General features: G+C 36.7%; 1 protein-coding gene across 14 annotated transcripts in view; it reads left to right on the top strand.

Moving 5' to 3' along the window:
• CASK (calcium/calmodulin dependent serine protein kinase) overlaps positions 1–14,375 on the top strand; it is a 200,331-nt gene that overhangs the window by 133,815 nt on the left and 52,141 nt on the right. For 12 of the 14 annotated variants that reach the window (XM_062624824.1, XM_062624830.1, XM_062624828.1 and 9 more), the window contains one exon: positions 5,931–6,052. In XM_062624824.1, the coding sequence (XP_062480808.1) occupies positions 5,931–6,052 (122 nt within the window). Of the gene's footprint in view, positions 1–5,930; positions 6,053–11,172; positions 11,219–14,375 lie in introns of those variants that run through there. The other 2 variants (XM_062624833.1, XM_062624834.1) reach the window with 2 other exon arrangements.

Here is a 14,375-nt window from a genome sequence, read left to right as displayed (position 1 = left end):
GCAAACAGCAAAGAGCAGCAGATTACTGTGTGAGGTTGGAGGCATCTCGGCTCCAGTGATTCTTGCAGATGTGGTTTAAAGTGATGAAGAGATCTGGTACTCAATTAGCTTTCTCTTAATCTACAAAGTTACATCAGCACAAGTAGTGGAAAGGTCCCACCCCTGTAAAAGACTCTTTTCTTGCCCTTAATGGAAACAGTGTATGTTTAGTAAATTCTTTACAGAATGAACAGGCAATAGCGGTGTTCTATCTTACACATTTTTAAGTGGACTCCTCTCGACTACTACTAAGGCAAAACAGGCCTAAAGTGAACAGTTTAAAATGTGTATGGGATTGTGATTTGCAGGCAGATACTTCATCATTTCCACAGCACTTCGGTATAATGCTTAATTACCTAATTGTGTAAAATATTTATGTCTTGTGTTTTTAGGGTATCATAGTCAGATGCCAGCAAAACAAAACTACTGGAAGCATTCATTTATACAATTATCACTAAATAGTCACTTAAAGGTGTAAGTTTCTGAGGTCTTGAAGCAGAAGCAATGAATCTTTGTTTTGTCATACATGAAAAATGAAAATTAAATCCATGAAACTCGAATCTCACATTACAAAGCTGGTGAAACTTACCTCATTCTCACTTCACCAGATGCGCTCTATCAGAATCTTGCAATATTTATAAAATACTTTTTTTCCTAAAAATAACTGCACTTTATAATAATGCCCATTTTGGTTTTATGAGATTGTATCCAGTGACTTCATTTAGTGATCCTAATTTTTTATTTCTCTAAAATGTAACCATTTCTGATATTTTTTTCTTCTGTCCTTGTTGTATGTGCTAGCCTCAGACATCGTCACAAAGTGAAATATAAATCCTACCTTCCCAAATGCCTGTGCTTTGAGAGCCAGGGTTGGTTTTTAATTTCATTTACAGCAGCTGCACACCAGAAGGCAGCCAAGAGATGATGTTGGGAAAAATCAGGTTATGTTGATTGTAGATTGACTGGCGTGAGGACTGGATTACAATATATAGAGAAATTGCAAATAACTGCTAAGCTTTGCTTAGTCATTTAAAAACCACTGTAAATCTTTAAGGCATAGTTACTTACCTATTTATACAACATAAAGAACAGTCGAAAAGCCAATCCAAATTAAGGTTGCTTATAAGAATGAGCAGGTTTAAAATGACTGCTTGGTGTCAGGAACTTAATCTTATACAGTTCCTCAAATCTAAGGGATTTAGAGATAATCAGTCTTTCTTTAATAAAAATATACTATTATTATAATGGTTGTCATAAGGTCTTCTACAGAGTCATTTCCTGGATTACTAATTGCAGGAGACTTGCAAAAAGGTCACAGTTTTATAGCTTTGTATTTAAATGAGGTCAGGCTTCCTGTAACAAGTTTTCATTTCTCAGAAGCTGTTGTATGACCGACCAAGAATTAAATGGGCATTTGTAATCCTTGGTATTTAAAAAAAAAAAAAAAAAAAAAAGCAAATCATTATTTTACCTTCTTTGAAGGTATTTGTAGTCAGAATGTAATCTTTGTATGTGGCAACATGATTTAATTCTTTTTACCCAATCTTTTAGTCATACATTGTTGCAGATCACAGCTGCCTGAAAAGAAGCTATTAATTCTCTATACTACCTGCTCCATGACAGAGGAAGTCAGTTGTACCTGCCTGGCTTGCTGAGCCTTGGAAAAGCAACCCTTTGGGGTGCTTTATGGTGTTTTATGGTGGAGACACACTACTATTGTAGAATACGTAGGCAATTCTTGGAACAATATTTTAAAGATTTCTTCTCTTCTTTCCCTTGTGGGGAAGAAGTAAGCAACTCCTACTGACCTCTAAAGTTCAGTTTCTGTAGCCAAACCACCTGTTCCAGGTTAGAATAGCTAGATGCCAGGATGTAATAACAGCACTTTCTTTTACCAAAGCTCTATCTGCTCACACCTTGATAAGCCGGTGTCCATACCAACCTCAGATGGTATTAAGGGCACTGTATGAGAACTAGAATTCAGCTTTAAGAGAGAACTGTTTCTGAATTGCCCTCTCCATAAATGAGTTAACAGAACCTACAGGAAAATAACAGTGATAACTTTGACTATGCACCAGGTGAAGAAATAATCCCAAGTTACTGCCTTCTAAAACAAATACGTCAAACTGACAAATAACAGAACTGCTTTAGTAGGCAGAAAGCTACTCAGTTCATCTCCATCTTCTTAGAAGCAATTTGGTATCACATTAAAAAGTCATTCCACTAACTATAAAAACATGTCATGTACCAGTACTGACTTTAGAAGTGTCATAAGCATTCTGACTTTCTTTTACTATAGTGAGAACAGGTAAGTTTAAACTTTTCAGACTTGTCAGCCCCAAGGAAATTGTGAATAGTTGCAACCATCCTTTCTTAGGTAGCCTTACAGGAATACAAGACAAGGTTTTGTGCATGGCCCAGAATATCACTGCTCATTTGCACCCTGAGAACGTATATGCATTTACAGTAGGATCTGACAGAACTGTGTTTGGTGCTGATTTTGTTACTATTACTGTGGAGAAAAGTTTTCTGCCTGTATCACTGGAATTACAACATTTCCTTCGCAATCATATGTGTATTATATATTTTTATAGTAACTTAAGGCGTAGGGTGAGATTCATGTCACCTTAGTGGCTGGGGCTAATTGAAAGTTCTGGGAAGTAAGCAACATTTTCTCACAGTTCACTTTAGAGAGTCTTAAAACAAGCAAAGCCAGTCAATTTAGTCAACTTTCATTGTCCTGGATTCCTAATATTTATGCATCATTCTAATTTCTGTATTTGTGAATTCTGTCTGTAACTGCTACAGACCATGAGCAGTCTGAGCTTTTAGATTGTATGGCTGTATAATAGCTCATTTAAGTCCTTTTTTTATCATCTATGCTGAGGCTAAAATGGGTGCATTGGTGAAAGACATTAAAGCCTATTTCTAGAGGATACAAGCTTTAATTATAAATATTGAATGCTTTTACACTTTCCCCAAAGGTTAGAAGTTTAACTGAAATGTGATAGAATATGAGTCTTTTTAGGGGCAGGTGTACTGTAAGGATTGCTTAGTTTTATTTTGTATAGTCTTTTACCTGAATTTTAAACTCTTCTGAAAAGTATTCCTAGGCTTTTAACCAGATGTCTGTAACAGAGAGAATTTAGGTGTTCACAGAAATGCCTGTAGAATTGTTCTGTCACTATTTTATGCAATAACAGGCTGTGAGTATATTGCTGCTGTGCCATTTTCTCATGCAGGTTCATGTTATTTGTAAAAGCATAAAAGACAATGGCAGTAGATACAACATAAGATTTTAGGTAAAAAAACTATGAAATAGAACTGTGATTCTGAGAGATTTGCAAAGTCACTGTCAGAACTTCGTATCAAATTTATTGAGTATATTTTAGGAAACTTTCTTTTACAGCTGTCTATTCAGTGCAACCAGTGGACAGGAGAAAAAATACCTAATGAACAAAAAGCTTAATGTTTTGGAATTCCCAGACATTCAAAAGGTTGTTGAGATGCAAATATTAAAAAAAAAAAAAAAGAAAAAAGTAACTTTGATTTCTATTTGAAAGGCCCAAAGTATTCCACAAAATAAAATTCCCAAAGTAATATTGTTAACTAGATAATGTGATGATCCAGAGCAGAGTGATGGTCCGTTCAGCGTTTCACAATAATACGGCATTAGAGACAACATCGAAGATACTTCTCATTGCTTCTGGCTTTGGCTCATGTTTTGGTGGTTATAAGCAACATTGAGCAGTGTTAGAGATTTAAGATAGCCAAGCCTTAAGATATCCGACTGTCCTCCTGAGTTTTCCTTAAACACTTCAAATTCACTTTGAAAGGGGATTGAACCCGGGAAGAAAAGTTGTGTTAGAAAAGAAAATAATTTGAACTCTGAGCATGACAAGAACAGAAAGAGAATTGTAACAAATTTACTTCCACTAACTCCATCCTGGAAAGTCAGGCAGTTTCCTTCAGGCTTGAAAATCTCTGAGTTCATCAGCCTTTAAATGACATACTGAAAATGTTTAAAGAAACTCAGCACAGTCCCTTTTGAGTCCCTGGGTAGTGTTTTCCTTCTTTGCCTTTAAGGCTTAGCTCTGATGTCCCCATGCTAAACCAGCAGATTCCCACACCCTGTATTTTCTCAGGTTTCCTGCAGTGTTTCCCAGTGTGGAAGCTGTGGCTCAGGCAGAAGAATATGGACAGTTTCTTTCAGCTGAGTATGCTTATTCATTATCAAAGAGCAGTTTTTTCTCTTCAGTGCACCTGACTCATGTGTAGCAGCTACAATAAGACAAACCATTAGTTTTATTTGCTGTCCAGCCACCTCTTTAAAGGAATGTAACTTAAACTAATATATCAGTTGGAAATAACTAATCAGGCACACTCAGTGGGAGAGGACTAATAAGGCTTCTTGCTCCTGAGCCATGAGTTGTGAGTAGAATACTGTAGCTCTTAACCTGGGTGTACAGGGAATGGTGAGGAGAATCCTAGGTTGAGATTTGTACTAAATGTGATGTAAGTTTCTAGACTTGTAACTTACTCATCCAGCCATGACGTCACAAGCCTTGTATAGTAGGGTTTGTGTATTTTGTTATGTTTATTCCAGTTTTTCAAAGTTTTCAGAGAAATAATTAAACTTGTTTCCTTGTGTGATTAAGAGAAGGTTAGGGTCTTGGTTTTATTACATTCTGAAAATGCTATACATTATAAAAGGAGTTGTGTTAAGGAAGGCTGGTAAGTATTGTTCATATAGTGAAGAATGGAATTTCAAGAAATATGGCAATTTTCAGATATTATCTGTCCTGACAATGAATAAGTAAACAAACTAAGCATATTAAGGACAAATTAGTGAAATACAGAATGCATAGAATTATGTATCCTGAATTAGAATTTATGTATGAAGAAACATTCACTGTCAGACACCACCATTTTAGACTAACACTGGATATGCTAACATCTTTCCAGATGCTTATACCACTGTGGAAAAACTGAAGACAAGGGCTGTGCTTAGATAAGCCAAAATTACTGTTCTAGTAATGCACACAAGTGGCAGCCACCACTGATACCTGATTTTCAAAACAAGTTGTTCCAAAAGGAACCAATAGGGGCTGGTTTACTGTGGATTGGTGTTGTGTTTCTGCATCCTCCCCGGCTGTGAATTCAACTGTCCGCAAGGACTTCCACCTTCCATAATGCCTCCTGTTTCTCCTTTCTGTCGCCATGTCTCATGCTTCTCTTTTCACCCTTACACCATGTAAAAATCATGCCCACCTTTCTATGACCCAAAACAATCACTGGTCAAAAGGCAGCAAGTGCTGGGTCTGAGATAACCAGGCAAGCAGAACAAACAGAACAAAAAAACAGAGCTCATGTTACAGACTTTTTTACCTTCTCTGGAGGACAGAGCAGTCAGCCCTTTCTCTGTCTTCCCTCCTCTATTCAGATGCTAATTTTAAAAGATTTTGTGAGAGCACTGGTTCTTTCAAATTTTTACTGATTTGGAATATGTATTTGAGGTTGGCCAGCAGTTCAAAAAGTGAAAAAAGAGAAGGTTGGGGTGAGAACGATGAGGACAGGCAGATAACCGAAGTAACTTAATAAGACATCATTTGAAACCATGGTAAAAGACTGCAAAGTGAAGCTTAATAAAAACAGGCTTTAACCTCTTTTCATTTAAACCATTTCTTAGATATAATTGCACTATATATGGGCACTGTTGATATGCGTAAAGTTTATTCAGTGAGTTTTCCTGTAGAAACTCCAGCTTTTTGAAGTTCCTGTTCCAGTTATACCAGATGAAGTGAAAGTTTCCCTTTCCAAAGTTCAGTTTACCATGAGTCTTTGCTTTATTGATTTTTATTCTTTCTTTTTTCCTGTTTATTGCCCCATAGGAGCAGTCTCACAGGTGCTGGATAGCCTGGAAGAAATTCATGCACTTACAGACTGCAGCGAAAAAGACTTAGATTTTCTTCACAGTGTTTTCCAGGATCAGCATCTTCACACGCTACTAGATGTAAGTTTTCTGTGCTAAGCAGTTTGAATGTGCTTCTATATCTGTTGTTCATTGTGTATTTTGAGGGCTTTTGCTTTATACTAGCTATACTAGTGTCATTTAGTGTCATTTGAGAGGAAATATGCTCTGCCAACACTGTACAATGAAAAACAAAAATGGGTGATGGGCATAATCAGAAGATGCATTTCAAAAATGCTCTCCTGAATCAAAACCAAAATGCTCATGTGACCATATAGATGATGGCTGTTTTATTACCAAATGTAACAGCTTGGATACCTCGGTGAATATCACAAATCTACCAAGATGTCTATGCTTTTTACCCAGTGGAAGACGGCCAGCTATCTGATCTGCAGGTAGATGATTATGGTTGTAGAAACTTTAGAGAGTTTCTGAAAAATTGGTGAATGCTTTAGTTCCTATATGCAGCTTTGTAGGGGTATGGTGTGAATGTAAATGGTGCCATAGTTCCTCTGGTGCCCAAACTCTTTACAATGTAGTAGATGACTTGTACACTTCTTACACTTTGTGTAGTGATTAGTGAAGAGTGGGCCACCTGGATTCTGTGCATCCTTCAAGTTTAATGGATTCAAATCCTCACACACTTCTTTCCAGAAGAGGACCCAGCTGCAGGGTTCTGAACTGGCCTGTATGGGAAGATAAGCTTTCTAGTGAAGCTTCCCCACAATGCAGCTCTATGAATCAAAGAACCATAGATAGTTACCCGTTAAGTGATGACTGCGTTGCTTTGGCACAAGACTCTACAGTTCTAATCTCTGTTCTTGATAACTTTATGCATTTTACATTAAATACGCATTGGATAAAATTATATGAAGCATGCAGGAAGAAGGGATTAGGAGCTCATGATTTTCCTGAATTGCATCTCCAACAAGTCATCTTGTAATTTGCACTAAATTTTTTTTTCCCCCCAGTAAGTTTATCTAGCTTGTGTTCCAAATGCTTACATTGCTCTGTCTTTTTATATCACAAGCTGCAATATAGGAAGGTGATCAGATAATATGAATGAGAAATAAAAACCTGGACAGGAAGAGATTAACATGAGTCTAATAATAAGAACCAAAACACTTGTGTCACTCATGCAGAAAGGTTTTACGTATTTATTAACCATTGTTCTATGAGGAAAGACTGAGAGAGTTGGGGTTCAGCCTGGAGAAGAGAAGACTCCAGGGAGACCTTATTTGCAGCCATTCAGTTCTTGAAAGAGGCCTATAAGAAAGGTTGGGAGAGACTTTTTAGCAGGGCTTGTTGAGATAGGATGAGGGGTAATGATTTTAAACTAAAAGAGGGGCGATTCAGGCCGGATGTGGGAAACAAAAATTTACAGTGAGGGTAGTAGAACGCTGGAATAGGTTGTACAGAGAGGTGGTGGATATGTCACCCCTGGAGACATTCAAGGCCAGGCTGGATGTGGTTCTAGAGAACCTGATCTAGTTGAAAATGTCCCTGCTCATTGCAGGTGTTTGGACTAGATGACCTTCGAAGGTCCGTTTCAACCCAAACTATGATTCTGTGTTGTCATATAGCTTCTTGGGCTTTGATAAATCAGATGGCTTTTGTTTACGCATTTTGGTCTATGACAGGTCTACCAGACATTAGCTCATGCTGCTGCAATGCTTTTTCCTGTTCTTTATAATACCAATCTGGTTCATAGTACTTCACTAATGATCTGTTATTTCTGTAATGGTCTGCCATACCCTTTTAAACAAGAAAAAAATGCAATGAATTCATATCATTTTGCCATTCTTGTATTTAAAAGTCATAGTCATTCTCTTAGACAGAAATGGATGCATGTATAGTAATATATTTGTGAGAACAAAATGCTATCAAAAAGCCGTTTTGTTCTGCTATGTGAAAGGGGAATGATAGAATTGCATTGATACTCTTCCAGTTTCTGTTTGAGCTCTGAAAAAATCATCAGTTGTACTTGGATGAAGTTCTGCCAGGGAAACTGTTTACCTCTCTTGGAGTATTTGGGGTTAATGAGGCCATCAAAACAGGTCACCTGTAAAGCATTATATACCACTAAGTAGGAATTTTCTAATCTGTTGTGAAGTTGTGGCTGTCTCTTTGCATTAAAACTACTGTTCCTTTTCCTTGGCCTTTTTCCACAGTTAAATTTGTTCTCATGTTCCTACTTTTTCTCAAGACGTATCCTTATTTTTAGATTAGGCACATGATGATAGATCACTCCTGTGGCTGAAAATACCTTCTTTTGCTTCTGAACTAACTCTTTTTCAGAAAGAAGGAAAAACAAAATAGGGAAAGGTCTACCTTTGTGTTAGGAGTGCAGGTTACCCACATGTTTTTTTAATATAGGTCACAAAATGGAAGTCTTCTTTCTCAGTAATTCATTAACTTCCGTGTTATGAGAACAGAGGTGCCTCTGAAGGCCATATAAGCAGCAGTCCTGTCATCCCATCGATTGTTTTTAATTGATTCATTTATGTATGTCTGTTTAGATACCTATCTCATGACTCTCTTCCACTCTACTTGGGTGCCAAAGCTTTTCAAAACAAGGGGGAAAAAGGTGCCAACTACTTACAAGTAATTCATATTCGCTCCAGGCCAAATCCTGCAATACACCAGCATATCCTGATGTGGACTTATTGAATAGGTTAATTTTGTGATTTTTTTAATTTCATTTTTGTTAAATAATTTTACAGAATCCCTATATTCTTTCAGTGTTTTATTCCTATACAAAAGTTGCACAATTCATTATTAAAACATCGTTTTGTTTCTTGGGGAGACTAAAGAAAAGGGCCTTCAAGAAATAACCATTTAAAAATATTCACTACCTAAAAAAATAAAAATAAATGTTTAATAATTGATGTTTCTTATAAAGAAAAAGTGTAACTTTGGGTTGGACAATTTTATTTTTTTTTTTCTCATTTCTGTTAGAAATGTCATGATCAATATTTTGGTGAACACTTTAGGGCATTCCTGTCTGTGACATAGAACTGTCTTGGTTTATGACTATGTAAATCTTTATAGATGGTTTCATTCTGGTATCCTGTTTAGATTATAAAGAAGGTAATAAAGTTAAGGATGTAAATAACTTTATGGAAAAAGAGAGTTAAATTTCAGTAGTTAAGCAGCTTTAATTACCACTGACAGATTTTTAGAAGTCCTACCAAATGCTTGAATTAAGATTTTCTTTTTTTTTATTGACATTCATGAAAGAGATCCTGGAGTCAGTGTTGTCTTGTGTCAGCAATACTGATAAAGAAGTTGAAAATAAATGTGAAGAGGTTATTGATTCTGGAGGTGTTTGTGTTTAGCTATTTTCTGTATTATGACACAAGATTTTACTTTAATTATTTGTTTTGAAAAGTATACTGGCTTCAAGACCGTGCCTAATGAAGAAGATCTTTACAGATTATGTTTTATCTCTGACAATGCATCAAAGGAAGCAAGGTTTGCTAAAAAGTAAAACCAGAAGCTGCTATTTTATGCAGCTCCCTACACTGAAGGAGACAAGAGAAATCATTCTCCTATTGAGTCAAGTAGTTTGGTCACCTCTTCAGGGACACTGTGGGTGCTTCTGAATGCAGATGTCATTCAATTTACAAGTGAGATTTTCACTGGGCAGAACAGTATCAGCTTTTGTGTGACTGGGGCTGCCCTATGCTACTGGCTTTGTCTGTGTCTGCCTGTCCTGAGTCAGATAGTTCTCTAGCCTGGTATCTTTTGGCTGTTAATTTAAGTTTGTTACATTACTTTCATAGATGGAATCGTGAAGGTAAGTGTTGTTATTTCTGAAAGTATGTCTGCGATGGAAGCATTATGAACTTTCTTAAGTTTATTTTACCTCTTGCTGGCATAACAATTACACATCTATGGTTTTAACTAAATGAGATTAAATAAATTTTGGAGTAGCTATATGTGTTGTATCTCCATGTGTAGCCACTTCCTTTCTTTAGAGTTTAATGTATATTCACAGTGTATGCATTTAAGATATAATGATTTTTAGAGAGACTTTTGTCTGTTATTGGTTGCTGATAATGGTAATGTTTCAAAGGAACACGCGTCCATGCGCACTTCAGAGTTCCCTTAGTATTTCTTTTGAACTCAGTCATCCAAACAGATTTGGTCCTGAAGTCCAGACTTTTAAGGAAACATATTTTCTCCTTTGCTAGAATCAATGTTGTCTCGATCTCAGTTTATCCTCTTACATGGTTGGCTAAATCTTTCTACTAGATTTATTTTGGTTTGTTCTGTTTACCCTCTCTATGTTGGATGTTGGCACAGTAAACTTGAACATCTTTTGCAAAAGTAGCAGTTGTTCAGCAGTGTCCAGCCATCACTGATACTATAGTTGTCTATTTGAAAATGTTTTAAACTCTTCTTACACTTATTCCCCATTTGCTTTTTTCTGAACAAAGCGTATTGATTTAACAATTCTTTTATACACTTTGATAAAAAACCAAGAGACGTTTTGATTTCTATTTTCAGGACATTTTCATTTTCTTCTTCTCTTTTCATTTAAATCACAAATAGACTGGTGGAATATCAATCATATGATATAGAAAATAAATAAAACCAGCAACTCTGTATAAAAACCTTAAAGATTTTAATGGATCATCTATTTTTTCTACATTTTTATTTGAATAATAATGGTTTTCTGTGTGACTCACATAAGTTTTTCAGATGAACGTTGGTCCGTACCCTCTTGAATACTGATTATGTTAAAACTAACAAGCAGAACATGTTTTAGTGAAACATGAATCTATTTCTTTTGCAAAAACAGCTCAGAATGTGTATGTGTGCTAGATGCCTTGCAAAACTCCCTCAGAACATGTTATGCTTATACGCCTTTCTTATTTTTAAGAAACCTTGTTTTCCTATTTTGTATTATCCTGTAAGAGATACGTTTGTAAGACAAAAGCAAATGGAAAATATTTGTTAAAAAAAAAAAAAAAAGCAGCTATGTTGGCAGGAAAGCACCTTGCTATTTGAGGAATCAAATCTGGCTTTTATCCCAGTCCAGCAGAGGCAGCATGCTCAGCCCCAGGGAGTGGGAGGGACTGTCTCACGCTGCAATGGAAACTCCTTTCCCAAGTAGTGTAGAAAGGAACAATGACCAAGCCTTAGGGAGAACTGTTTGAAGAATTCCTTCAGCAGGTGGGCTGGATCATCATCACCAGTGCAGTATGCTTTTTCTCTGAAAGGTAATTTCTCTGGGAGGCCATATCTGCAAGAACACTAAAAGAGGCTATTCTAGAATTCCTTCTGCATTGTTTCATAGTCATTTTCTAAAATACCTTAAATTTTCAGCTTCCCTCATATCTTTGCATTTCATTTTCTGTGTTCCTGGGATACGTAGATTACTGTGCTAGTCAGCATCATCTCATTGTTTTCTTGGTTTTCCTGTTTCTCTGTCTTATGAATTTATATACGGAATTTGTCTTATATTTATGCTTCTGAGCAGAAATAATTTTTGTTCCATGTTTTTATTATATCTTATATAATACTGATATATGACTGGGTCTCTTAAACCTAAGACTAATACAAGGAAGAGATAACAGTAACTTTTATCTTGGTTTTAATTTTTGATGAATGTATGTATCCACCAGTTTACAGCAATACATAATTCTGGGTTGGATTTCATGACACTGTAATAGTAGCTTTGTTGCACTTAGACCATTTCTTTCTAAATAATATTGTCATTTCTGAATATTTATAAGCACAGTACTGATGTGGTGAATCAGAGGTGAAGTTCAGCTTAATAAAGTATGTTCTTTAAAGGAGAATTGTACTATTCAGCCCATTCCTCTTGGCCTAATGTCATCTTCCCTGTGTCAGTGGTGTGTCATTGTGAATGTTTATGCAAGCGTGTGTCTGTGTGCACCAACCTATCTTACTCCAAAATCATAAATCCATAGACCTTAGCATGTAGAATTAAAAATTCCCTTGATTACAGTGCATTTTCATATTACTGAGTCCTGTCAAAGTACTCTAGAACTGTATTTCTGGCACTTGTAGAACATTTAATTAGCTTCATTGGTATTGTTTTGAGGTAAAGACAATTGTTTTCATATTTGGCTTTCTACATTTTCTTCACTTTTTTTTTATGTTGCGTGTAATTCAAGTTAGTTTCCTTTCCTTTTTAACCATAAGGGCTACCTGTTTGGGGTGGGGTTGTCTGGGGAGGGAAGGTTGTTATAAAACTTCAGATTCTCAGATTTAGTATTTCTCCAGGAGCTTGGGACTTACTGTGAGAAATGCTACAACATCTGGTATACAGTCCACATGTCTTGAATAAAATTTTGCTTCATTGGTGCTGGGAGCTTTCTTCAGAATGATATTTTAATCTACGCTTGGTTTATCTTAAAATACCCAAGGCAATATAGTAACAGCCCAGTAAGGTATCCTTCTCTCTTTGAAGTCAGTCAGGCCTCGCTGCCTCTTACTTCCAGTTATGCAAGTAATTGGCTGTTACATGTTTACTGCTCTTTGTAGTAATGAGGTCATTGCAGTATATTTTTATTCTCAGTATATCATTACAAAAAATTTACATGGATAGGGAAAACCAAAAATGGCTGAAATGCCAACATTAGCAACTCCTGGTGCCAGATATGCTTCATGTCACAAAGCAGGTGAGAAGCTGTGTCCTTTGCCAACCCTCTGTAATCACTGTGGATTTAACTAGTTTTATATGGATTTTATATCACCCTGGAATCATGTTTGTGGTCATTAGCAACCTTTTCTTCAAGGTGGCGATCTAACCCTGAAGAGTTAGTTCAACTGACAGAAGGCTTGGCTTGAGTCTGTAGCTCCTGCTGTAGATCATTAATCCATATTGGAGGGGGGGGAGAGTGTGGGGGAAAGAGAGGAGCAAAGGTTATTCTGTAGGGTGTATCAAGGTGTTGTCCATGTAACATAGGCTCTTCTTATAGTCTTTCCTGTGTTGAGGGATTCAGTTTACCTGGTACGAATAGAATAATTTAGGTTGGAAAAGACTTTTAAGATCAAATTCAACTGTTAACGTAGCATTGCCAATTCCACCACTAAACAATGTCCCTAAGCACCACCTATACATGTCTTTTTAGCATCTCCAAGGGTGGTGACTCCACTACTTTTCTGGGCAGCCTGTTACAGTGCTTGACAACCCTTATGGGGAAGAAATTTTGTCTACTATCCAATCTAAGCCTCCCCGGCACAACTTGAAGCCATTTCCTCTTGTCTTGCTTGTTACCTGGGAGAAGAGACTGACACCCACCTAACTACAGCCTCCTTTCATGTGGCTGTAGAGAGTGATAAGGTCTCCCCTTAGCCTCTTTTCTCCAGGCTAAACAACTCCAGTTACCTCAGCTGCTTCTCATAAGACTTGTGCTCCAGACCTTTCACCAGCCTCATTACTCTTCTTTGGACATGATCCAGCACCTCAATGTCTTTAATGCTTGCTTTTATCTGACCAGCTGCTTGGTGGTTTAACCAACCATCTTTAAAAGGTGGTTTGCCTTGGTTTTCTTGAGGTCAGCTTCAGTTAGATACCTGATGCAGAAAAAAAATTGTGTTCTTGATATTACAAATATGTTAAAGTACCTTGTGAAATAACAGTTGAAGCCTGTGCCTTTCACAACAGTACTTCTGCTACATTCCAGAATAAGAGTGTTTTGCCTTTTTTTTATTGTGACCACTGAATTTATTGTGTTGCTGTGCTAATTTTCTTGGTACTGCGATGTGCAAAGCAGTACCATTATCTCATTCTAGTCTTTAACTTCTTTTGGAAAGATAAAAAAAGTAATTTTTTGCAGTGTGAACAGAGAAAAATCTGGTTTATGATGTAGGTATGGGGTTCACACACACACACACACATACACACACCCCAAGAAAAATTGGCTGGAGGGACTTGTGGCAGAGTTCCTGAAATAGAAAAATATTAGATGGCATACTGAAGATCTCTTGTAGTGTGTAGTGGAGAACTGAAGGGTATCCTGGATATGTGCAGTCAGCTCACAGCAGCAGAAACTGAAGAGTTTTCACCTCCTTTAAGGAGGTGGGAAAACATCTTAGCCAGTCTACTTAAATTTAAATAGTTTTTTTGTTTTGTCACTATGATTTTAAAGTGTACCGTGTATTCATTTAAGGTTATTCAATGCCAGGCTTTGCTTACCACACTTTCTAATTTGAGAGAACATATGTTTACCTACATGTATCGCATATGTTCTAGAATTTTGCTTAACTGCAACCTCTTCCTCTTTGGCAAGTTATGTACATGTACTGTCTGGCATGTCTTTTAACATCTGCTATCACTTGTTGAGAACTGCAGCACTTACAGTCAATAGAATTTTTATTATGATTA

This window comes from Pezoporus occidentalis, unplaced genomic scaffold (genome assembly GCF_034315485.1).
Source record: "Pezoporus occidentalis ecotype Australia unplaced genomic scaffold, CSIRO_AGI_Poc_V1 ctg272, whole genome shotgun sequence".
Taxonomy (NCBI): Eukaryota; Metazoa; Chordata; class Aves; order Psittaciformes; family Psittacidae; genus Pezoporus; species Pezoporus occidentalis.
The sequence above is the reverse complement of the archived record's forward strand: the minus strand, read 5'-3'. Positions and strand labels throughout refer to the sequence as shown.